This window comes from Natrix helvetica (genome assembly GCF_964273705.1).
Source record: "Natrix helvetica genome assembly, chromosome: 9".
NCBI lineage: Eukaryota > Metazoa > Chordata > Lepidosauria > Squamata > Natricidae > Natrix > Natrix helvetica.
This window is the reverse complement of record NC_138560.1, coordinates 17,527,354-17,552,721: the sequence shown is the minus strand read 5'-3', so window position 1 is coordinate 17,552,721 and position 25,368 is coordinate 17,527,354. Positions and strand designations below refer to the sequence as shown.

The window sequence follows — 25,368 nt, the reverse complement described above, 5'->3', positions numbered from 1 at the left end:
TCTTCTTCTTCTTCTTCTTCTTCTTCTTCTTCTTCTTCTTCTTCTTCTTCTTCTTCTTCTTCTTCTTCTTCTTCTTCTTCTTCTTCTTCTTCTTCTTCCTCCTCCTCCTCTCCTCCTCCTTCTCCTCCTCCTCCTGCTTCCGCTTCTTCTCTCTCTATATAAAAATGCCTCTGTGTGTGTGTGTGTGTGTGTGTGTGTGTGTTCCAGCACAACTCTGGAACACCTTCAGCAATTAAAACCAAACTTGGTACAGAGATGACTTACTCTCTGGAGGAAAAATACTAGACACCTCTAATACCCTTCAGTGTGTGTGTTCTGTTAAGATACAGCCTGTTGTGCCTTAACATGGCTTCTACTGTATTGCTGTAAAATGACTTCTACTGTGCAGCGCAGTGGGGTTGCCAGGGTAACAGCTTCACAGTACTTCACAAGGGGGCTCCCTCTGGTAAGGGGGAAAATCCAACATTAGAAATTACGTTTGGTCCAGACCAGTGGTGGGTTTCCATTTTTTTACTATTGGTTCACTCATGTGTGCGCGCCCCTTCTACGCATGTGCAGAAGCTTCCAGGCGGGTGGGTGGAGCCTCCTGCTGCTGCCATTACCGGTTTGCCCAATCTGGGCCGAACTGGGAGAGCAACCCACCTCTGGTCCAGACATTTCCCCCCTATAAATAAATAGCCAGGCAACACCAGGTTGTCAGCTAGTAGTACATAAACTCACAGATGAAGGAGGCCTTATGCAAGCCAGCCCGGCATTTAGTAACCTCAGCTGGAAGCCCAGGTTTGTAAAAGTCTGCTGGCCAGGTACATGAATTGAGACCAGGGTGGTAGAATGCAAAACTAGGATAAGACACCGGGCGGAGGTGCCTTCTGCAAAAACATTTCATTTCAACTCACATTTGTGGGTTTTCCACTTGCTTAGAAATGTGTAAAGATGTGAATTTTCTAATGCAACTGCCCCATTTGAAATTCCTTGTGTGAAATTAACTACGTCTCTAAGCTTGCTCGTATACGCATTCACACGGGAACATCAATTTATGTGTCCTTGTGTGTCTGACCAAGACCAAAATGTTGGAGAAGACCCATAATAAAATTTGGGAGATTCTTAATCTGTGTCCTGAACGAATAGAGGAATGGACCTGGACCTCATCTTTCAGGTGGTAGAGAAAGGAGAAGAATGTTGGGGGGTCTTCTGACAAGCCCCACATGAAAAGGAAGTCACTGGGATGTGCTTATTCAACCATAGTCTCAAGTGGAGTCACGTTTGTTCCAGAAGGACTCTCATGGTCTGACCAAGAAGGTGAAGTGGCAAGGATGCCATCCAAGTGCCACCTTCTTGCCTTTTCTAAACATAACCTTGCAGCAGGGGTGGGTTCCTGCCAGTTCTAACCTCTTCTATAGAAGAGGTCCCACGAATCTACTGTGCCATTTAGAAACTGTTCCAGCTCCCTTCCCCCGCCCATCCACACATCATCAAGATGAAGAGCGAGAGGAGGAATTCTGGGAGTTGAAGTCCACAAGTCTTAAAGTTCTTTTTCTAAGGGGTGCAAGGGTCTTGTAACTTAACAGCTTTAAGACTTGCGTGCTTCAAATGCCAGAGTTCCTGAGCCAACATGACTGGAGGAGGAATTCTGGGAGTTGAAGTCCACAAGTCTTAAAGCTGTCAAGTTTGAACACCCCTGGGTTTTTTTCCTAAAGGGTTAGGGGTGCAAGGGTCTTGTAACTTAACAGCTTTAAGACTTGCGTGCTTCAAATGCCAGAGTTCCTGAGCCAACATGACTGGAGGAGGAATTCTGGGAGTTGAAGTCCACAAGTCTTAAAGCTGTCAAGTTTGAACACCCCTGGGTTTTTTTCCCTAAAGGGTTAGGGATGCAAGGGTCTTGTAACTTGACAGCTTTAAGACTTGTGTGCTTCAAATGCCAGAGTTTCTGAGCCAACATTTTGGTTGCTAAGCAAGGGTGTTAGCGTTAAGTGAGTTTCACCACATTTTACAAGTTGGCCACACCCACCCAGCCACATGACTGCCAAGCCACTCCCACTCAGTCACATGGCTGGCAAGCCACTCCCACCCGATCACATGGCCAGCAAGCCACTCCCACAAAGCAGGCCACACCTACAGAAGAGGTTCTAAAATTTTTTGAAACCCATCACTGCCTTGCAGGTACACCTGGCTAGTTTTGTGGCAAGTAATTCCTTTACCATCTGCAGCACAAAAGGGAAAGAAGAAGATGGACACGAAATGTGAGGACAACATTGCCCAACAGGTGCGATTTGCATATTTTCACGTGATGCTGCAATGCAGGTACCTAATGTTGGCATTTGTAGGTTGATCTCACAGCATGTGGAGGGTCCCTTTTGTGCCATTGTGTTTTGCTACAGATGTTGCTACCTCTCAACTGCGCTCCCCAGTTCTGAGGCTGGTGGCTGTATCAATCATTTAAACATGCAAATAGATTATTTAATCAGACGATAAACACATACATAAATACACCTTTACTACTTTTTCTTCCGTAGTGTATCAAAATGAATAAAATAAAATAATAATAACTATATTGCCCCAGCCGTTTTCTACTTTTTCTTCAATAGTGTATCAAAACGAATAAATAAATGCTTGGTCGTTCTAAAATCTATTGTTTTTGAATAAAAGGAAATGAACTGATATCGACAGTGTTTTTTTTTTTTAATGTCTCATGTACAAAAGCAACTTACCAAAAAAAAAAAAAAAAAACCACAATAAAGTTCTCTCCCTTTTGGTTTAAATCTTCTTGCTCTTTCGGGTGTAAGTGGCTGAGCCGCAGGAAATAGTCTGTGGGAGAAAAATGAAGAGAGGGGGCCTTTGAAATTTAAATGACTTTTAATTAGCCAATGTAAAGCTTCTGTAGGTATTGCAAAATATATTATACCACAAGTATAGCTCTTTAAAATTACAGCAGGCAAGAACTAGGAGGAAAATGAATGTATCTTTGAATCAATGCCATTTTAAATGGTGAGGCATTGCACTAGTTGATAAAAGACAGGAATTTTATTTATTTAAGAATTTGCTTCCACTCTTATTTCTGTTTCTTAATTTCAGTAACAAAGTTTCTCCAGGGCCCTTCTTTTTACATCAAACAAGCGTAGATGCTAAAAATCTTTGCTTTTGCTTCTTTCTCTTTTTAACAGAATAACAGAGTTGGAAGGGACCTTAGAGGTCTTCTAGTCCAACCCCGTTTAAATTATTACCCATTGCTTGGGTAGATGGACTAGATCATCTAGTCCAACCCCCAGCTCAAGCAGGAGACCCTACACCATTTCTGACAAATGGCAGTCCAGTCTTTTCTTGAAAGTCTCAAGTGATGAAGCTCCCACAACTTCCGAAGGCAACTTCTGTTCCATTGGTTGATTGTTCTCACTGTCAGAAAGTTCCTCTTTATTTCCTGGATTAATTGAGGGAACAGGGGTTCCATATTCACCAGGGCTGTGAGAGCGAACCATAGCCATTTGAATCAACTTCTTACCCTATCTTCCTGGGGGAAATTAATATTTTACTCTTTCTGTCTATTAAACAATGAACATTGACTTACCTCCACCATTTCATTGCCTACAATTTGTTGCTCGTGGATGAATTTGTCTGACTTGGCTATTAATTTTCCATCCGTGAGATTTACTGTGCACTGTAAAACAATGAAACCATTACTGAACATGGATCAAGCAGCAAGAAACGTGTAGATGGCTAACAGCAACTATCTCCAATCCACCAGAAACTGTAAGGATAATGTTATGAAAAGTTCAATGATTTTTTTGGGGGAAAGAAAATAGTGCTGCAGTTACAACCTTGATTTAATAAAATGCAGAGATGTTTTGCCATAGATTGCAGTAGCAAAGGTTTCCTGCAGCCATCCCAAAAGTGCTTTTTCCAAAAGGCAACTGAACTTTCTTGATTTTTTCCCCTTTGAAATGTTCTGCTTCATATCCAAGAAGTTTCTTCCGTTGTAACTTGGATGAGAAATAAAATATTTTCAAAGAAAAAAAGCAAGAAAGTCCAGGTTTTGGAAAAAGCACATTTTGGACAACGGTGACCTGGCTGAACAAGAATCTCCATAGATGTTTCCTATAGTCTGTCCTGAAAATTATAAAAAAATAAGATGACCGGTTCCAAATTTGGAATCTCCATAACTAGCCTTAAGATTTTCAAGGCAAGGAGACATTCATCACCTTTTCATATTTTTGAACTGCCCATCTCTCTTTGAGGGGGACCATGGGCAGTGTACAATAAAATGTCAAGTAGTTGAGTATGGCTCACCTTGACTTTTTTCCCATCCATGGTGGTCATTTCTGCTTCTTTTCCCAACATGAACGTGTTCGTAACAGATTTGTTGGGGGTTTTCGAGGTGACCACAAAAGTATTCCCGGTCTGATGGATTTCGGTTATGGGCTTGATGTCTTTGGCGATTTTAATGATATCATCTGATAGGGCTGAGGAAGATGGGAGAGAAGATGATAGAACCCCAAATTCCCCAGCCAGCCAACTCCACACATCTTAAAATTGCCAAGGTTGAGAAACACTATCTAGCTACAGGTCCTTACGTCTGAGTAACTGCTAAAGGTTCCCCTTGCACATATGTGCTAGTTGTTCCCAACTCTAGGACTATCCTAAATAACTGTCTTGCTCCTCATTGTAGGTTGCTTAGCTTTCCAGTTGTCCTCTTAGTCAGAGGTCACTATGCTCAAAATGGAATCAGGACTCCAGTAGAAACCTCAGATTCTCTTTTACAGATCCTGTTCATTTTGCAGAAAAAATGCCTGTAGCTTACCAATTGCTTTCAGAAAGTCTTCATACTTCTCTTGGGTGTAGACTTGCCAGGTACCATCAAATGCCATGTTGACAATGCCGCTGGATGCTTCCTATTGGGAAAGGCCAGTGGGGCAACCCCTGGCAATGGCTGCCTTTATAAAGGAGGGAATACTTTACCCTCCCCAAATCTGAGCTGTGCCCTTTCGAGCCGTCAATCATTAATCTTCCATTTGTACTTTGTGAGAATAACCTCTCGTTCATCAGGCAGGAAAAGCCTTGGCTGATTCCACAGAATGTTATTTGCTAAATTCCATGGCCAAGATCAGGGAATCATCTGTAAGAAAAAAAACCCTCCTGTTTCCAGTGATGTGCGGTGAGGTTTATGACTGGTGAGGCTTCTGACGTCATCAAACCGCGTGGTTGCTCCTATCGCACGGGCGCAGCCCAAAAGGAGAAGTTTCTCTTCTCAGAAATGTCAGAAAGGGAGCTGCCGCAGCTCCACTGATAAGACATTTCTGAGAAGAGAAACTTCTCCTTTCTCCTCCTCCCCCCCTTCTAGCACTGATGATGTTACCTAGGCATTTTTTGCATCGGGCGAGCCCGGGATCTCTGCAAGGGGAACGGGACAACGTATGCAGCTGGCTCCTCAGCAGCGCACAGCCTCAGATTAGTGCAGCCGCGATCCTCTTCCCCTGCACATGTGGTCCCATTCCCCTCCTTCCTAAGCCAACATGAAGGGGACCGCGGCTGCGCTGATTGAGGCTGGAGCTGAGGAGCCGCCTGAACGCGTGGTCCCATTTCCCTTGCAAGGATCCTGGGCTCGCCCGATGCAAAAAATGCCTACGTAACATCATCAGTGCTAGAAGGGAATGGGAGGGAGAAGGAGGAGAAAGGAGAAGTTTCTCTTCTCAGAAATGTCAGAAAGAGGCAGGCAGGCTGCCGCAGCTCCACTGAGAAAACATTTCTGAGAAGAGGAATTTCTCCTTTCTCCTCCTTCTCCCACCCCCCACTTCTAGCACTGATGATGTTACCTAGGCATTTTTTGCATCGGGCGAGCCCGGGATCCTTGCAAGGGGAATGGGACGTATGCAGGCGGCTCCTCAGCACACAGCCTCAGATTAGCACAGCTGCGGTCCCCTTCATGTTAGTTTAGGAAGGAGGGGAATGGGACCACGTGTGCAGGGGAAGGGGATCGCGGCTGTGCTAATCTGAGGCTGTGCGCTGAGGAGCTGCCTGCACACGTTGTCCCATTCCCCTTGCAAGGATCCCGGGCTCGCCCAATACAAAAAATGCCTAGGTAACATAATCGCACAGCCTCAGATTAGCACAGCCGCGATCCCCTTCCCCTGCACACATGGTCCCATTCCCCTCCTTCCTGAGTCAACATGAAGGGGACCGCAGCCACTTTCGCAGCTTCCCGGAGTATTTTTAAAAAAATTTTCATGATGAGAGCGGTGCGGCTCTGCCTCCCCTGCCACCCCTGACTGCACGTCACTGCCTGTTTCTACTTCTAAATTTTATATTTGAAATAGACATTAAAGGTAAAGGTTCTCCTCGCATATATGTGCCAGTCATTCCCGACTTTAGGGGGCAGTGCTCATCTCCATTTCAAAGCCAAAGAACCAGAGCTGTCTGAAGATGCCTCCGTGGTCATGTGGCCGGCATAACTACATGCCGAAGGCGCATGGAATGCTGTTACCTTCCCACCAAAGTTGGTTCCTATTCTATTTGCATTTTTACGGGCTTTCGAACTGCTAGGTTGGCCGAAGCTGGGACAAGTAACGGGAGCTCACGCCATTATGCGGTGCTAGGGATTTGAACTGCCGAACTACCAACCTTTCTGATCGATAACCTCGGTATCTTAGCCACTGAGTCACCTTGAAATAGACAATAGTCTATTTTTATTTCTGATTGAGGCTTACACATAGTTCTCTCCTTGAAAAAGCAGCTGTTTCACTTGTTTATCTTTTGAATTAATTAATTAATCTTAGTCACATTGGCTAAATCCTGTAGAATCACATTTATAAGGATTTTTTTTTTAATATCAAGAGTTAATCTGATTCAGAGTATAAAGCATGTCAACTGGTGGAAACTGGATAGGATGTCAAGATCAGCTTGAATTAAATGGACCATCAGGACTATGAGGAAGAAATGGGGACTAAGTGTCTGACTGGGTTCATTCATAATGCTTAAGTTGGGCTTACTGGATAAACCCCAGTTGACGGAGTTCATGAAACATATTCAGACGAACCCAAGAACAAATTAAACAAAAATGTGGTGTTAGATGGGTTCTGATTTAGCATGTGTGAACTCAGCTATGGTAGTTTGTAAAATATATCACAATGTTTGAACAGCAATTGTGGTTGTGAAAGAAACCATGGTCATATCAACATAGTGTGTAGATGATGTGTGAACTTATCTACTAGAGGAGAAAAGGAGTAATACCAAACAATATTTCCTGGGTGGGATTATTTCACTCACACTTTTCTTAAAGTAGCTGTCAAAGTACAGTTTTCCTATAGCCTCATAACATACTTACTTAGGCAATGCTAGGCTTGGTTTGTTTTAACCTTAGTGCATTTTTTCTGCACCAGAGTATTGTATGAACCCAACCCGACCGGTTAACGCCAAGCATTGTGCAAAGTGGAACATGGATTAATGTGAAGCCTGTTGCATAAATACCATAGAAAACGGAGAAGTCATATTTGACATCTCACTGCCTTCAATCCAGTTGTCTGACCTGGCTTTAAAGTCAGCCTCCTCCCCAATTTAGAACAGGAGTGTCCAACCTTGGAAACTTTTAAGACTTATGGATTTCAACTTGCCAGTGTGGCTGGAGAATTCTGGGAGATGAAGTCCACAAGTCTTAAAATTGCCAAGGTTTGACACCCCTACTTTAGGATAACTGGCTCCATCAAAGAGGACCACTAGTTGTCTAGAGCAGGGGTCTCCAACCTTGGCAACTTTAAGACTTGTCAACTTCAATTCCCAGAATTCCTCAGCCAGCAAAGCTGAGGAATTATGGGAGTTAAAGTCCACAAGTCTTAAAGTTGCCAAGATTGGAGACCCCTGGTCTAGGATATGAGTCCCCAACCCCTGCAAAACCACGCCCCCTCTGGTTCACAGAAAAACCTCTCCATGGAACCAATCCCTGGTCTAGGACACAAAGCTTTATCTTCCAACAGAAGAACAAATCAGACAGAAGATCTCCTTCATTTATCTCAGGAGTGATCATACAGCAGGCCCAAGGACCATTTAACCATTGTTCAGTTGTTTCTTTGTGAGAACTATACCAAACTGGTAGAGTATTCTTCTGGTACTTGAAGATTATTTGAAGAGACTACCAGAAAATCCGAGGGCGCTACTATATTGAATTTCGCTGGTGTAAAATGGGGAAAATAAATCACAAATTATAGCAGTGCCACAGTGTCATTTCGTTGCCATGAATGGGTTCAATTCATAGGAGTGCTTCATTCTTTCAATGCAGCTGTCCAATCTGCAATTATTGGTAGATTTGTGCAAGGTGGAAGGAGAGGAAGGCACCGAAGACCTTGATAGCGGATGTTTAAGCGTTCTGGCTTAGAGACAAATCCTAGTGATGATTCATCAGCTAGACACAAATGTTGGGTAACTTTATCGGGATCAATACGCAGCAACCTTATTTGACAGGACATTACTCAATTTGTACCTGGTCATAGCTGAGCCACTTCAACCAACTTTCTAGATGTCTGTGATACTACTGTAAAACCAGCCAACGTTCTTCTGTCTTTCCATTTCTTTTCCGTGAGAATATTTAGAAAACAGTGAGCAACGAAGACCAAACTTTTCTTGGATTTACCAATTTCTTTATAAAAATCATCTTTTTACAGGAACTGTTGTCTAAATATTGGTCATGCCAGAATTTAATAGTTCCTGTGGGATACAACGTTTGAGTTGTTTATATATGAGAAATAGAATTGTAAACTCTAAGTAGAATAGACTGTATCTCTTATCTTTCCACAAAGTTGGTATGAAGTTTCTTTAAAAAAAATATTTCCGAAGAACCACCATCACCACCAACAAAGGAGATGAAACAAAGGCTTTCCATCTAGCTTCTGTACCTGATGAATTATACTTAATAAACTTTTTAATTGAAGATGCAATCTGATTAATGTCTACTCAGAATCTTCTCCAGTTGAGAAGATTCTGGTATGATTCTATGTTTTAAACCACACAGGGCCAGGACTCTAATAGATAGCTTGCCTATTATAAATGTAGGTAGTACTTGATATATACAATTTGTTTAGTGTCCATTTAAAGTTTTTAGTTTTTAGACCACAGTATCATGGTTTCCTTTACTTGCAGTAAAGATAAAGGTTCCCCTCGCACATATGTGCTAGTCGTTCCCGACTCTAGGGGGCTGTGCTCATCTCCCTTTCAAAGCCGAAGAGCCAGCGCTGTCTGAAGACGTCTCCGTGGTCATGTGGCCAGCATGACTAAACGGCGAAGGTGCACAGAACGCTGTTACCTTCCCACCAAAGGTGGTTCCTATTTTTCTACTTGCATTTTTTTACATGCTTTCGAACTGCTAGGTTGGCAGAAGCTGGGACAAGTAATGGGAGCTCACTCCGTTATGTGGCACTAGGGATTCGAACCGCCGTACTGCCGACCTTTCTGATCGACAAGCTCAACGTCTTAACCACTGGACCACCACATCCCTTTGAACCTTTCAGTAGATAGGTAGGTACTTTCAGTAGGTAGGTATAAATTTTTAAAATTAATTTCTCATCAGTTCCTGTTAAAATCTGGTCCAATTCTGTTGGTTCTTTATAAAAACCATATATTTCAGCATCTTTTTCCATATCTTGATTGTATTACCTGCAGAGAGATGGCTCCTTCTTTATCATTCCTCCTGAGGTATGGTTACTCCCATCAGGTTGCTTTTCTGAAAGAATTGTGGCTGTGTTATTGTGTCCAAGGATCACAAGCAGAGGTGCAGTGGCTAATTGGATTGTGTCGTTGCTTCCTTAGGAGGGGGTGAATATTTTTTAAAAATGTTATAGCCACCTGGAGTCACCTATGTATGAGTTGGGCGGCAATATACATTTGTTTAAGAAATAAATAAATACAAGCCGTGTGCAAACACAATTGTGGTGTATTAACCCAGTTTTGTGACTTCTCATGGGGGGATCCTTTCTGGATGTGTCTTCCATGATATCAAATATTCTGGCTCCAGCTGCAATGGGGAGCATTGAATTGAAACGCCAAAGAGTTCAGTGACTTTCAGCCCCTTTTGCTCAATACCACCATGTCTTCCTGACCTGACCTTGGGAAGCTAAAATTTAAGCTAAGCTCTTCAAAGAATTGCTGCGTGCACAGAATGGGGGAAGAGAGGGCATCAATGTGTATCTTGTCCTTGCAGGAAATCAGGGTCTTGGAAGCCTCCTCATACCCAGCGGTCACAATTTGGAGTGCCTCACAGAAAAATGCAGGTGCCATTGCAAAATGCCATCATTATTTCTGCTTTTTTTCCCCCGTAAGCTGCCCAGCGGGGACAGTGTTGGAGCTGAGCAGCCGTGCATATTTCTTAAATAAATGCAATCGTAGTCATGCTGTCCAAATCCTACTATTTATTTAGCAAACGGTAGAGCAAGTCAGCAAAGATATAGTAGCGCCAAGAGATCGTTGAATCTAAGTCTGAAAAAAATATCTGTGAATATTTGCAGTCTAGGCCTGAGTGATTCCATTCACACATCATCCTAAGCTTTGGTTTATTTCCATTGTATTCTTCATAAATGAAGGCAAATATACACCTCCCAGGATAATGTGGCAGGATCCCATCTGGATAGATCAATGGGACTAGAGGTTTAGTCTTCCGAGCTTTTGGACTCATGAATAGAATAGAATAACAGAGTTGGAAGGGATCTTGGAGGTCTTCTAGTCCAACCCCCCTGTTTAGGCAGGAAACTCTACACCACTTCAGACAACTGGTTATCCAATCTTTTCTTAAAAACTTCCAGTGTTGGAGCATTCACAACTTCTGGAGGCAACTCGTTCCACTGATTCATTGTTCTAACTGACAGGAAATTTCTCCATAGTTCTAAGTTGCTTCTCTCCTTGATTAGTTTCCACCCATTGCTTCTTGTTCTACCCTCAGGTGCTTTGGAGATAGCTTGACTCCCTCTTATTTGTGGCAGCCACTGAAATATCCGAACATTGCTCTCATGTCTCCCCTACTCCTCCTTTTCATTAAACTAGACATACCCAGTTCCTGCAACCGTTCCTCATATGTTTTAGCCTCCAGTCCCCTAACCCTCTTTGTTGCTCTCCTCTGCACTGTTTGTAGAGTCTCAACATCATGGTGACTAAAACTGGATGTAGTTGAGATTGGATCCATTCTGTTCTGTTGAAGCTACGGTGGTTGGGTTTGCTCATAGGGCTAAGCCATAAACCATGCTTTATAAATCAGTGTCTGGTTTTATGCCACATAGAGATGGCAAGCAGCAGCCGCATGAATATTTCGCTTTGCTTTAGAATCTCATATGAACCTAAGTGTTGTGGTTTGTAAATCATGATTTATGGTGGCTTTGATTTGAAGCATCCATGGAAGCTTGGGGCTGGCTTTGAGCCACAGTGCCACATTGGTTAGAGTCAGAGATGGGTTCCAGATCCCGTTGCAACTGGTGCGGTGCAATGGGTCTAGGCGTCCACCACATGCACGCGCGCATGCGTACTTACCACCTGCGACACTCCACAATGCTCCAGCTGCTCGCCGGAGCATCGCGCAGGTGTCGTACGCTCCACGCGCATAATCCCCAATTGGTTCAAATACATGTAAGGAGGGCGGGCGGGCGGGCCCTCCAGAGCACCATACCGGAACGGTACCTGGTGCTCCCAGCAGGCACCGGTACTCCTGTACTGGGGCGTACCGGTCATATCCCACCACTGGTTAGAGTGCAGTATTGCTGGCTGCCCGCAATTTGGCAGTTCGAATCTCACCAGGCTCAAGGTTAACTCAGCCTTCTGAGGTGGGTAAACTGGGACCCAGATTGTTGGGGGCAAGAGGCTGACTCTGTAAACCGCTTAGAGAGGGCCGTAAAAGCACCGTGAAGCAGTATATAAATCTAAGTGCTATTGTTATTTATGGATGTGTGTGTGTGTGTGTGTGTGTGTGTGTGTGGTGGGTTGCAGGCGGTAAGCACCGGTACAGGCATACCAGAGACTGCCCGGAGCACTGGGTACCGTTCCTGTACGGTGCTCTGGAGGGCCCACCTGCCCGTCCGAGCTTCTTACCTGTCCTTTAAGCCTTTGGTGCATCCACTCATGGCACGTACAGTGCCTGCGCAATGCTCTGCGAAGCAGCTGGAGTGTTACGGAGGCTTGCAGAGGCGACGTAGGCAGGTACGACACATGTGCACGCCGCTCGCATGTGCGCGCGCACTGCGGGTGTCCATGTGGGTGACGCCGGGCCCGTTCCAACTGGTACGGATCCGGAATCCACCACTGGTTTGTGTGTATGTTTGAAAAACACTGAGAGGCGGCCAAGAGAGCTGATTCCAATCCTCTTATGGGGCTGGAGGTTGACTTTGATAAATATCTATAAATATCATTCGAGTCTGCTCAGAATGCAGAGAGGGTAGGGTAGGAGATGGGGAGGTGGGTCTTTCCTTGCAATGAATGAGGACCATCCTCTTCTGTTGGGTGAGGCCCTCTGGACCAGACCCTTAGAACTGAACCTGGGCTCAGACAGAGGGAGGTTCCCCTTTCAGCTCCTTCGGTTCTTGCCCCTGCTTGTAGACGCTGACCGTCACTTTCCCAGTTTCAGAGCCCCACTTGTTCTTGACAAGGATGCTGAACCTCCCGGTGTCCTCACTGCTGACGTTCTCAATGGTTATTGTGATCACGGTCCCCTTCACTTCCATCTTGTACCGGTCTTTGAAGGTAATGACCTTCTCATTCTTGTACCAGGTGATTTCTGGGTAAGGGTCTCCAGAGATGATACAGGTCAAGCACAACGTCTGTTTTGGAAACAAAAAAAAGGATTCATTGTAGGACTTCAGATTGGACAGGGAAAGGCAACACAATTAGGCAAGGTGGACACACTCAAGGGACAGGTAGGACAGTGCCCTTCAGTACCTGTCAGATTGCCATCTTCGGCTTGGCACCTTGCTGCATCCTACCATCAAAGGCTAGGAGGGGGAGGAAGGGAGACATGGGAGGGGGTAGGGGAACAAATGGGCAATCGACCTGCATGTATATTTAATGGGAAATTGGGGGGAGGGGAATGGCAGCTCGATGAAGAACAGGGAGCTCGGAACCAATTTGTGCCAACGATCAAGGCCATGCACCCTGAGAAAGAATGTGGATTCCCCATAACATCTCAGCGTTCTCAAAACACCTAGGCAGACTCTTATTGGCCGAACATAGGTTGGTCATTGGGGGAGGGCTGAGGTGGGGGAGAAATTTCTGTACCTTTTGAATGGAGGAAATTTAGTTCTAGCCTAACACTACTCTAACCAACATGTTTTATTAAACCTATCACTTGGAGCCCAGAGTCTTTCTTTCCGAAGAGATCAGACTAGGGCAGGTCTGACAGTACCAATGTATGGGCAGAGAGCCCAGTTTATGCCCTCCAGGATCCCTGTCCCCCTTGCCCCATGCTAGGGTATTCCTATGAGCCCCCAAAGGGCAACTACAATTCCCAGAAGTTAAATTAAAAACAGGTATTTCTTTTTAGAACTTTTACCATGCTACAAGATTGCCTTGTTAGCATTCTTGCATGGATTTTCGTGGGTCTCACACCTGATCTTTGTGGGAACCAGGGGGTGGATTGTTGGAAACATTGAGGATCTTATACTTTGGGGAAGAAGAGGAGAGACATCTGGAGTTGTGCACTTAATTTGGGGCCTGGAAGGATGGCAGAAAGGTATACGCAAATGGAATGTCACAACGCCTGCCTTATCTGTGACTAATATAAATGGTCAAGCAAGAGTCTCTTATATAATTCAGGTTTCCCATAGCAGTTATCCCCTACTTGCACAGCTGGAGACCATCCGAGACAATTCATTACCTTACTTTCCATGATGGTTGCAACATCTGGAAGGCCACGGACCACTTTGGCACGGACTGCATAAGGAGAGTAGACATCATGATTATCTATTCAGTTTTTAAACCCACTTTTTGGCAACAGACAGTTTCTTTCTTTCTTTCTTTCTTTCTTTCTTTCTTTCTTTCTTTCTTTCTTTCTTTCTTTCTTTCTTTCTCTCTCTCTCTCTCTCTCTCTCTCTCTCTCTCTCTCTCTCTTTCTTTCTCCCTTCCTTCTCTTTCTCTCTTTCTTTCCCTTTTCTTTCCCCACCTTTATTATTTTCACAAACAACGCAGGGGTGGTGAACATATCCAATACACCGTCCTCCTATTTTCCTCACAACAGCAGCCCTGCGAGGTGGGCTGGTCTAAAGTCACCCAGCCAGTTTTCATAGCTAAAGCAGGATTCATGCAATAGAGTTTGCCCGATGGTTGTGAAGTTGTTTTAAAATAAATAAACTCTTACCTGCCACTTATATACGTTAGTTATTTTTATATTTATGGGCCTTTTGGGTTAGAGGTTCCTTATTTTATATTATAGTGTTAAAATTAACTGAAGTGCATTATTGTTTGAGTTCTTTCATTCTCTGTCTGCACTCTGCTTAGTAATAAGGATATAATAACTACTTGTGTTATTATTATTATTATTACTACTGAAATAGTCTGTGTCCTGGGTCTATGCAATGCACTGAACTATTTTTACACAACACAATGAACCTACCCAAGTCAAGACTAACCTAGTTTAGCCTCCTTGTGTGAATAAAGACACTAGCTTTTAAGGGGCTATTGCCTGACCCAGCTATATATATTTCTTTGCTTACTACTCAGTGTTGACTACTGTCAGCTTCCTGGACAAGTCCCTGCAGTTTTCTTGGCAAGGTTTTTGGAAGTAGTTTGCCTCTGCCTGTTTCCTAGGGCTGAGAGACAGTGACTGGCTGAAGGTCACTCAGCTGGCTTTGTGACTAAGGCAGGATTAGAACTCATGATCCCCTGGTTTCTAGCCTGGTTTCTCAACCATTACACCAAAGAAGCTCCCAAATCAACCACCAAGGATGCCTAAATTGTTTAGGGATTAATCAGGTTAATGCCTTATATTGTTAAGATCAAGGCAAGGAGCAGATTAATTATCTTGGAAGCGAGTTTTATTAGAAGCTTTTAAGCAGAACCAATAACAGTCCATTTTTTTTTCAAAGGCCAAAGATTGGATCTATTCAATTCTATGACTGCTTAATTACAATCGGATAATAATCAAAGGGCTGAAAGGGACCTCGGAGATCTTCTAGTCCACTCCCCTGTCCGTGGCAGGAATCCTTATACTATCCTGCACAAATGGTTGTCTAATCTTTTCTTGAAAATTTCTAGCTTGTTTTTATGTACAAGGCACTTAGTTACAAAGTTAAGTAATTGCATTCACACAACATGTTAAGCTGGGTTGATGTTCATCTCGGTCTGCTTTGCAATTTGGGATGTTGCATCAACCCAACCCATTAGGTTATTTTGCAATTTGCTGTTTTCTGTGAACCTAGGATGTAGACTGAGAACTGGATACGGAACCACTGATTGGTTCTAAATTGGGAAAGGAGTCCAGCAAGGCTGTATACTGTCGCCCTGCCTATTTAATTTATATGCAGAGCACATCATGAGAAAGGTGGGGCTAAATGAATCACAAGTTGGAATTAAGATTGCTGGGAGCAATATGAACAACCTCAGATAGGCAGATGATACCACTCTAATGGCAGAAAGTGAAGAGGAACTAAAGAGCCTCTTGATGCGGGTCAAGGAGGAGAGTGCAAAAGTTGGCTTGAAACTCAACATTAAGAAAACTAAGATCATGGCATCCAGCCCTGTCAATTCCTGGCAAATAGATTGGAAAGAAATGGAGGTAGTGACAGATTTTATTTTCCTGGACTCCAAGATCAGCGCAGGTGGGGTCTGCAGCCAAGAAATTAAAAGGCGCTTGCTCCTGGGGAGGAAAGCTATGGCAATCTAGACTGCCAAAAAATGTACATTTAGTCAAGGTTATGGTTTTCCTAGTTGCAATGGATGGCTGTGAAAGTTGGACCATAAGGAAGGCTGAATGACAAAGAATGGAGGCCTTTGAACTCTGGTGCTGGAGAAGACTCCTATGAATCCCTTCGTCTGCAAGGCAATCAAACCAGTCAGTCCTGGAGGAGATCAACCCTGATTGCTCTTTAGAAGGCCAGAGCCTGAAGAGGAAGCTCAAATACTTTGGCCACCTAATGAGAAGGAAGGACTCACTGGAGAAGAGCCTCATGCTGGGAAAGATGGAGGGCAAAAGAAGAAGGGGACGACAGAGAATGAGGTGGCTGGATGGAGTCACCGAAGCAGTAGACGAGCTTAAATGGACTCCAGAGGATGGTAGAGGACAGGAAGGCCTGGAGGAATGTTGTGCATGGGGTCGCAACTTGCGATGGGCTGGGCACGACTTCACAATTAACAACAACAAAGGATGTTGGGTAATTCGGTAACTGGTTGAAACGTGTTATGTGTAGTGAATACATTTCTTCAATTGAAGAGTGGGTCTGACAAGTGGGAAGGAACGGCTTGAAGTCTGAAGTTCAATCCAGGAATTTTTCACTGAAGGTAACTCAGCAAAAGTTAGAATAGTTTGGACATGTGATGTGACACCTGGAAAAATACGGCATCCTTCACTTAATCCTCCAGGGAAAGATTGAAGGCAAACGAGGTCCAGGCAGAAGAAGAACACCATGGCTTCAGAACCTAAGGATTTGGACAAAACTCAGCAGCACTTTTTGTGTGGCTGTTGATAAAAATAAGATCGCCAACCTGATCGCCAACATCCGATGACGGATATGGCACAAGAAGAGGAGTTTATGTTTTTACTGTTTGTAAGTCGATTAAAGTCGCTGAGAGTGAGTAGGCGGCTATATAAAATTTCTAAACAAACGAATAAATAAATCTCCCAAGAAATAGCAAAAGATGCATCTTTTTATACTCACGCTCCTCCACCATAGCTGCTTGCCTAGGATGAAAACAAAACAAAAAGGTGTTTTTATTTATTTATTTATTTATTTAATTTATAGACCTCCCCGTCTCCCCAAAGGGACTTGGGGCGGTGTACAGACCACAATAAAACAATATACAAACTTAGATAATTATAAATACCCATTAAAACAAATTATATAGTAGGCTGTACATTATAGTTAAAAATTAAAACAACCTATAAAATTTATCCCTAAACATTTAAAATTTAAAATACAGGCTAGAGGGACACAAAAGGTACAGTTAGGCCAGGCCAGCTAAATTAAACAGGTGGGTCTTTAGTTTGTTACGGAAAGAGCGGAGATCGGTCGTTATTCTAATGTCGGGGGGGAGGTCATTCCAGAGGGTCGGGCCCATCACAGAGAAGGCCCTAGTCCTGGGCGTCGCCCGCTGGCACTGCCTAGTGGACGGCACCCGGAGGAGTCCCTCCCTGTGAGAGCTGCATGTCACATGCAGCGTTTACCGAAATTTTACCGAAGAAACCACAGGATTAAATGCATGACCCTTCTCCCAGCCCAGGAGTCACTCCATTTAGGCTACACAACAATCCCAAGTACTGCTTGTTTCAGGTTTCTTAGCCAAAGCAGCGATGCACCAGATCTTTCATTAGGGGTCCCTAACCCCCCAGCCACAGCCCAGTGCCAGACCAAGGGCCATTTAGAAGTGCTTGACTAAGTGGAACCCACCCTGCTGTGGCTACCACCGGTCCACAAAGACAGGAACGTCAGAGACTGTTGTCTTACACAACTGATTCTCCAAATGTGTTTTCTAAAAAGGAAGCTGTTCGGAGCAAACAATAACTACAACCCCACCCCCTACTTACTTCAGCCTTTGATGTTCGGCGAGCGCATCGTCGAAAGCTACAGAGAGGAAGCAAGCAAGAAAGAGAAGGGTAAACATCTGTAGTGAGGAAGAAGAGCTAATGAAAGTGAAGTTTTAAAAAGTTCATTGGTTCTTCTCTCATCCAGATGCTTCCATTTAAAAATCTATTCATACATATTTAATGCAGTTATAGGAATTGCCATTAGAACCAGAGGTGGGATTCAAAAATTTCAGCCACGGATTCTCTGCCCGCTTGCTGGGTGGGCATGGCCATGGGGTCCATAGCCTACTCGGCCTCCTGCACCACGGGGGGCATCGTCGTTAAAACAAATTTAATATGGCACAGAGCTTCAGTAAAATGGTTCGGCTGAGATCGGCATATGTGGGACTGATTGGGGTAGATCAGGGGTGTCCAAACTTGGGAACTTTAAGACTTGTGGACTTCAACTCCCAGAATTCCCCAGCCAGCCATGCTGGCTGGGGAATTCTGGGAGTTGAAGTCCACAAGTCTTAAAGTTCCCAAGTTTGGACACCCCTGGGGTAGATTGTAGGGGTGATACTGAAATATAATTTTATCTTATTTTACTTATCTATATATTAAGTTGTATTTTATTCCAATTTCATTTTAAATTGTTTAAATTGTTTTTATAGGATTTTAGTAACAATTTGTGTTTGGAACTCTATATTTTGATATAGTCTATGGCAGGGGTGTCAAGCTTGAGTCTATGGGCTAATCAATAAACATAACTACAACTACATGTAACTCAGGTGAAATGTACATTGCTAGTAAACAATGCTTGCCATTATATTTGAAATAAACAGAAAAAGAAGGTGGTTTTTTTTTTTGTTATACTCCAAAATAGAAGCACTTGAGGACTTCCTGTAAAGAAGAATGAAAGGGAGACATGGATGGGTTTAGCTATGGCTTATGTAAACAGTAATCTTTTAATAATCTGTAAAAAATAAATTGGCATTCTCTGTAAGGAAAAGTTGGGTTTTGAAAGAGTATTGATGCTTTTGAACCTGCGTGTTGGAGAAGGCTCTGTTATGTCCTGCCAGCAGCCAGTGGAGCTGGTGACAGACTCAGAGAGTGAGGAGGTTGGGGAGGAACTGATGAGGGCTCTGCGTCAGAGGCAGAGAGGGGGCCGTCCAACAGTTATCAGCTGCCTTCAGAATCGGAGATCAGTTGGAGCCTGTTCCCAGTGTGTGCATGCACAGAGCTGCCAGGAAAAGGGAACAGTTAAGGAACAAGGGCCGACTCGGGAATAGAGGCACTGGTGGATGGTGAATGCCCCCACCCATAGGGAATGAAGAGAAGCGAAAGGGGAGTGGAGTTTGCAGGAGGCAATTAGTTCGCTTAATTAGTGTGTAGATTTGTTTGTGACTCCCAGAGACTCCTTGCCAAGTATTTTCTTGTACAGCGTGGCGTTTGGAAGATATCGGCCTGGCAACTCTCCAATCCTGATAAGGTCTGTGGTTGTAAATTCACCCTTGAAAGACTGTTTGCCGGGACTTTGCTGGATGTGAATGAGAGGAATTCACATTAGCTTAATAAAAAGGGATTTTGTCGGGACAAGGAGTCTGCTTCGTGATTTGGTGATGCCTAGATCAGAACAACTCCTGAGAAGATCACAGACAGCCAAGAAAACAAACAAATGAAATCTAGAACAAATCAACCCCAACGTGGCCCAAATATTTTGGATGTTGCTATGCTCTCTTGAGAAATCTATAATGTGTGGTCCTTGTGCTCTCTCAGCTTTGTGGTTTTGTTGAAGGCGTTTCATTACCCTACTGGGTAACATCATCAGAAGGGAGTGGGGGTTTACCTTTCCCAGATAGGTCAGTTGTCAATTTGCGCGTCTCTTTCCCATCAGTGAGGTCTAGGGTGTATTTGCCTCGGTCGGACTCCTTGGGATCAAGGATGTGCAACCAAAGCTGGTCCACGGTTGTTCCTATCTTCAAGCGATCTCCTCCTTCTAGACGCTTGTCACTGAAAGTACACCAGGAGAGGAAGTTGTCAGTTAATACACAGCCTCTAAACCAGGGGTGTCCAAACTTGAGAACTTTAAGACTTGTGGACTTCAACTCCCAGAATTCCCCAGCCAGCATAGCTGGCTGGGGAATTCTGGGAGTTGAAGTCCACAAGTCTAAAAGTTCCCAAGTTTGGACACCCCTGCTCTAAACTATAATTGTCCAAACATGGCAACTCTTAAGACCTGTAGACTTCATCTCCCGGAATAGGATTATCCTTGTAAAAGAAAAGAACCTGAGTGACTCCATATTTACGCTTTTCATAACCTTAGCAGCTCATCTCTAAAGCATTAAAGTAAGTAATTATGTGAAGGGTTTGTTTTGGGAAAAACGAGGCTATAAAGTTGATTGCAACATACAAAGTCAGGTCAGCTTGACATTACTCTAGACAGCGTCAGAAAGGAAACTGCTATGATGTTATGGAGAAATGAGGTAGTAGTGAAAGAATTGCTCCTGCTTTTGCACAGAAGCATGGAACGGCTTTTGCAGGGGATCCCAGGAGTCGTCCCCTATTTCGACGACATCTTGGTATCGGCTGCAAATAAGGCGCAAATTAACGTGCCAAGGGTTGAATTCTTAGGGTACCTAATCGATGGCTCTGGGATTCATACGACCACACAAAAAAATGAAGCCATTTAGGATGCCCCCACACCTTGCAATCAAGCTGAGCAGCAGGTATTCCTCGGGCTCCTTAATTTCTACAGCATTTTTCTTAAACAGAAAGCCTCCGTTGCTGAGACCTTACACCGTCTCCAGGCTAAGAACGCAAAGTGGTCCTGGGGCAGAGCCGAGGCTGCCGCATTTCCCACGGTAAAAAGACTCCTGTCAGCGGACTCCTTCCTGGTATAATACAGCCAGACCCTGCCGTTGGTGCTGACCTGCGACGTTTCCCCATTCGGTGTTGGCGCCGTCCTCAGCCACCGCATGCCCAACGGAACCGAAGCCCCTATTGCATTTTACTCCAGGGCCTCGTCTGCTGCAGAGCGGAACTACAGCCATCTGGATATCAGTTTTCACAAAAAATGGGCCGCTTTTGGGAGGTTTGCAGAGTGCAAAAACTTTTTTTTTTTAAAAAAAATTGGCTCTTCAAAACCTCGGTGCATCTTATGCTCCAAAAAATACAGGTTAGTATTTTTCCTCTCTTTATTTCCCTCTTCTTTTGCCTTGAAGCAAGAGGTGGGGGGCAAGAGGAGGGGATGTGCAGTTTGTTTTTCGTTCTATACATTTGTTTTCCTCTGCCAAGTCTGTCTGAGAGAGAGAGAGGTGGGGCAAATGGGTGACTGGATCCTGCAGAATAGCCAGAGCATATGGCAACTATGCAGATATACTTTCCGTCCTGCTCTGAATTGCAATTTTGATTTTATTTTTCTGGAAATTTTTGACGTGTTTAAATAAACTTATATAACAGAGAAGTTGGCCATGGTGAATTGGTCATGGTGAATTGGCCAGTGAGTTGGCTGTGGTGAATTGTCATAGACTTTCCTCTGATTGCCCCATAACAACACCTTACCCTACACACATAGAGTCACAGAATAAAAGCACATACTTGTGGTACCAGGTGGTCTTCATGGCATCTGTGTAGTACTTTACTTCACTGTAGATCTTGATGCCTTCTACAGTTGGTTGCACTTTCAAAGGTGATGCGGAAAGAACTGATAAAAAAAGAGAGAGAGAGACAAAGTAAATTAATTCTAGTTCTTTACAGTAAGGACAGGAACCCAAGGGCCCTCCAAATGTTTGGGATCTATCTCCCATAATCCTTAGCCCATAGTCCCATAATCAATCCTGGGATTGATGAGAATGGAAGTCCAAACCCAAACTGAAGTGCAAAGAAAGCCATTTTATGGAACGGGAATCCCATCTCTTGTGCTTTGGGTACAATAAGTGCCACCAGAACAGGGTCCAAAGGTCAGCAACTTACTACTGATTCTGGCCAGCTCCTTGAGGATGTCATCAAATGCTGTAAAACACAATGCATCATATAATAGTAAAGAAAAGCACCGTATATCAAGCAAGACACTGTAGATAATGTTTAGTTGTATCTGGGCTAAACTTGGGTTTCCTTAGACATTTATTAGTGACTATTGAATGACAAGGAAAGATTTCATTTAGATCAGGACCAGGTAGCCTTCAGTCTCAGGAATATATGTGATTCCTGCCCTCAGGGGTCCTTCCAATCACAACTTCCCCCCAAAACAATATCATGGTTTTGTACTGTTTAGAGGCAGGAGACCCAGACAAGTGGAGATCAGTCTCTAACTAAAAGAACCAAAAACAATATTTTCTTTCTACTCCACCACTGCAAACTTTCTCAAATCCAGGTTAAAAAAAAAGCCAGTTCTCCCATATTTTACACCATCACATTGTTAAGAGTGGGGGCTCACATGGTTAGGACCAGTGGTGGGATTCACTTATCTTTGCTACCGGTTCGCAAATGTGAACATTCTCTCATGCACAGAAGGTCGGGCATTACGTTGGGGGTGGGCGGAGCCTCCATCAGCCGCTGCTACCAGTTTAGCCAAACCAGTAAGAACCGGCAGAATGCCACCACTGGTTAGGACGCTGGGTTGGAGGTTAGCAAGCCCACGTTCGAGACCCAAGTGCTGCTGTGTGGCAGGGTGAGCTCCCGTCATTTGCTGCAGCTCCTCGAGCTCAAATACAGGTCAGGAGCTCGGGCGGGCCCTCCAGAGCACTGTACCGGAATGGTACCCGGTGCTCCAGGCAGGCACCGGTACGCCCGTACTGGGACGTACTGCCTGCAACCCACCACTGGTTCAGACATTCACAACCATCAAATGAGAATCTTTGGAGGAAGGTTAAAGCCAAGAGATCGCCATCCCTCCTGGCTAAAGGTAATGTAGGTGCTAATGTAAGATCCCAATGACAAACTCCACTGACTCTTGGAAATGATCTCCACAACAGACCGGCTTCTTTGAAAGACTGCTTATGCGCTGCATGGTTTAATGAAAATGTTAGATCAGTAAAATCTTGGCCATGCCTCTGAATTCATGTGGTGTCATTCTCAGCCCTCGTCAGCTAACTCAGGGGTCAGCAACCTTAAACTGGGAGAAACCCACCACTGGCCCTTGTGCTCTCTCAGCTTTGTGGTTTTCCTGAAGATGTTTCATTACCCTACTGCAGGGATTGGCAACCTTAAACACTCAAAGAGGCACAAAGGTCCTAAATGGAAGCCCCCCGTTCCAATTCTGAAGTCCACTTCCCCCATCATAGAGTCTCTTCCTAGTGTGGCGTCCTTTTTCCTCTGCGGACCGGAAGTCTGTTCCCCCAGCATAGTCTCCTCCTAGCGCGGCGTCCTTTTTCCTCTACCTGTCCTAATCGAAAGCCCTATCAATTGTGGAGCTGACTGGCAACAGGGAGCCGCAGAAGAGGGATGAAAGAGCCACATGCAGCTCTGGGGCTGCGGGTTGCTGACCACTGAGCTGATTGTGAACTGGAAAAATCTTACATATGTTCCCCAGCCCTCTGAGTCAGATAGAGGCCCTCAGCATGCAAAGCAAAGGAGTATTTGAAAATCTTTCGTCTATCTTAACTTTTTCTCCTTGCTGATTGTCCATGCTGAATTCAAACTCTCCTGCTCTCTTTTGGCCAAACTGGGTGAGAATCGTGCAAAACATCATCATCAGAGCACCAGATTTGGGAAGTCTGATCTGAATGAACCAATAATATTCCGGCCAGGGAGGGGAAAAAAAAAAGGATTGTACCTTCCTTTGTAAGATCAAGTTGGGTTCTGTCTTCTCCACGGTCATCCGAAACCACAGCTTTGTAGACTCCTTTGTCTGCTTTGGTAATCTAGCAAAGTATAGAGACGATAGTCTGGGTTCGCACAACACATTGAACCCTAAATCCAAGTTAGAAAAACTCAGGTGCGGCTCTGCACCTGTATTCCACCATGACCAAATGAATGAACTATGTCCGTGATGGCGAACCTATGGCACCCGTGCCAGAGATGGCACACAAAGCCCTCCCTGTGGGTACACACGCCATCGCCAGCTGCTCTTTTCCGGGCTATTTTCAGGCTGAATAACATCCGAAAAATGGCCTGAAAAATAGCCTGAAAACAGCCAAAAAATCAGCCAAAAAATCAGGCATGCATGCACAGGCCAGCTGGGTTTCCGGTACTCTGGCATGCAGACATGGATGCACGTTACAATTTGGGCACTCGGTGCCAAAAAGGTTCACCATCACTGAACTACGTGGTTGTTGAATGTGGTGGCCTGGCTCACACTATGTGTAAAAGACCAGCTGAGTTCCTACATTACACACAAAGCACAAAGAAGAAGCCCTTTTCAGTTAGTGTTGCATGTTGTGTGAAGGCAGATGTCAACTTCTAAAGCGTTGCCGTGACTATTATCAGGCTGGCATGGAGGGGGAAATTCCATGCATGCCTTCGGCCGGAGTCGGACCTCATGTCTACAGCCTAGTTGGAGAATATGAGTTATGACGCAGGACAGAAGGGAGGGGATACAGGGCTAAAGTTCAAACGCAATTAAGCGAAAGCAGTTTTGGCTCCACAGGAGTCCACCCCAGAATGCTGATCCTAATAAATGATTGGATTTCTTTTGAACTTTGTCTCGAGGCTCGTAAATTAATTAGGTCGTCTCCTGGGAACTTCACAGCAGATACAGGTTAGAAAATGAAGTATCTTGAAATGGCCCAGAAAATATCAACTGATGGATGACCGTATCAATTTATTTTAAAAAACGTTTTTGGAACGTTCAATATCTATGGGTGCAGATGGGTCAGAGTCTCATATTGCCATTCCCTGTAACCGTACGATGAACAGTTGCAGGAACTAGGTAGGTATGTCTAATCCAGCGATGGCGAACCTTTTTTGGCTCGTGTGCCACAAGTGGGGGGAGCGCAGGGGGGGCGTGTGCGGGCGTGCCACACCCATAATGCAATGCGCGACCACAAGTGCGCATGCGCGTACAACAGGCGCGACCCCCCCCCATTTTTACATGCTTTTTTCACCCTCCCCAGGCTCCAGAGGCTTTATGGGAGACTGGGGAGGGCGAAAAGAGCCTCCCCCGCCGCCCCCCAGAGGCCCTCCGAAGGCGTCAGGGAAGCCTCCGGACCGTCCCTGAAGCCTTCGGAATGCTTAAAATGACCCTCCGAGTGTTCCGAAGGCTTCAGGGGCGGTCCGGAGGCTTCCCTGACGCCTTCGGAGCGCTCAAAATGACCCTCCGTGCAAACCAGAAGTCACTTCCGGTTTGCTGGGAAGGTCGTTTTAAGCGTTCCGAAGGCGTCAGGGAAGCCTCTGGACGGTCTCTGAAGCCTCCGGAGGGCCTCGGGGGGGGGGAAGGCTCTTTTCGCCCTCCCCAGGCTCCTATAAAGCCTCTGGAGCCTAGGGAGGGCGAAAAATGGCTTTTAAAAACAGTGAACTCAGCTGGCCAGTGGCGCATGCGCGCTGGCCAGCTAACAGGGCAGCACCTCGTGTGCCCTGACAAATGGCTCCGCGTGCCACCTGTGGCACGCGTGCCATAGGTTCGCCATCACTGGTCTAGTCTAACAAAGAGAAGGACCAGGGAGGGACAAAGTTTGAGGAGCTGTCAGAGAAGATGGGGTCAATCTTTTTTTCCAGAGCCCCCGAGGTGAGAAGTAGCAGTTGGAAACTTATCAAAGAGAGATCCAACC

At 44.8% G+C, this 25,368-nt stretch overlaps 2 protein-coding genes across 2 annotated transcripts in view; both read right to left on the bottom strand.

The window, feature by feature from the left end:
• Positions 1-2,665: 2,665 nt before the first annotated feature.
• Positions 2,666-5,174, bottom strand: LOC309397093 (fatty acid-binding protein, liver). Its single transcript, XM_081962816.1, has 4 exons — positions 4,793-5,174; positions 4,282-4,454; positions 3,563-3,652; positions 2,666-2,805 (listed from the first exon to the last, which is right to left on the bottom strand). Exons 1-4 carry the CDS (start codon positions 4,857-4,859, stop codon positions 2,755-2,757), a joined length of 381 nt encoding a protein of 126 aa, XP_081818942.1. The 5' UTR covers positions 4,860-5,174; the 3' UTR covers positions 2,666-2,754.
• A 6,580-nt stretch (positions 5,175-11,754) lies between these two features.
• MYOM3 (myomesin 3) overlaps positions 11,755-25,368 on the bottom strand; it is a 67,608-nt gene continuing 53,994 nt past the window's right edge. The window contains exons 30-37 of the mRNA XM_081961914.1: positions 23,436-23,523; positions 21,635-21,673; positions 21,260-21,365; positions 19,509-19,672; positions 17,684-17,720; positions 16,818-16,840; positions 13,823-13,878; positions 11,755-12,770 (exon numbers count right to left, since the gene is read on the bottom strand). Coding sequence (XP_081818040.1) covers positions 12,495-12,770; positions 13,823-13,878; positions 16,818-16,840; positions 17,684-17,720; positions 19,509-19,672; positions 21,260-21,365; positions 21,635-21,673; positions 23,436-23,523 — 789 coding nt within the window. The 3' untranslated portion in view covers positions 11,755-12,494. The remainder of the gene's footprint in view (positions 12,771-13,822; positions 13,879-16,817; positions 16,841-17,683; positions 17,721-19,508; positions 19,673-21,259; positions 21,366-21,634; positions 21,674-23,435; positions 23,524-25,368) is intronic.

Excerpts from the sequence above, each read along its gene's own strand:
- LOC309397093 (XM_081962816.1), bottom strand. The coding sequence starts at position 4,859 with ATGGCATTTGATGGTACCTGGCAAGTCTACACCCAAGAGAAGTATGAA. Across the intron at positions 4,455-4,792 it reads AGACTTTCTGAAAGCAATTG|CCCTATCAGATGATATCATT; the intron begins GTAAGCTACAGG and ends CATCTTCCTCAG. Across the intron at positions 3,653-4,281 it reads TGGATGGGAAAAAAGTCAAG|TGCACAGTAAATCTCACGGA; the intron begins GTGAGCCATACT and ends ATTGTTTTACAG.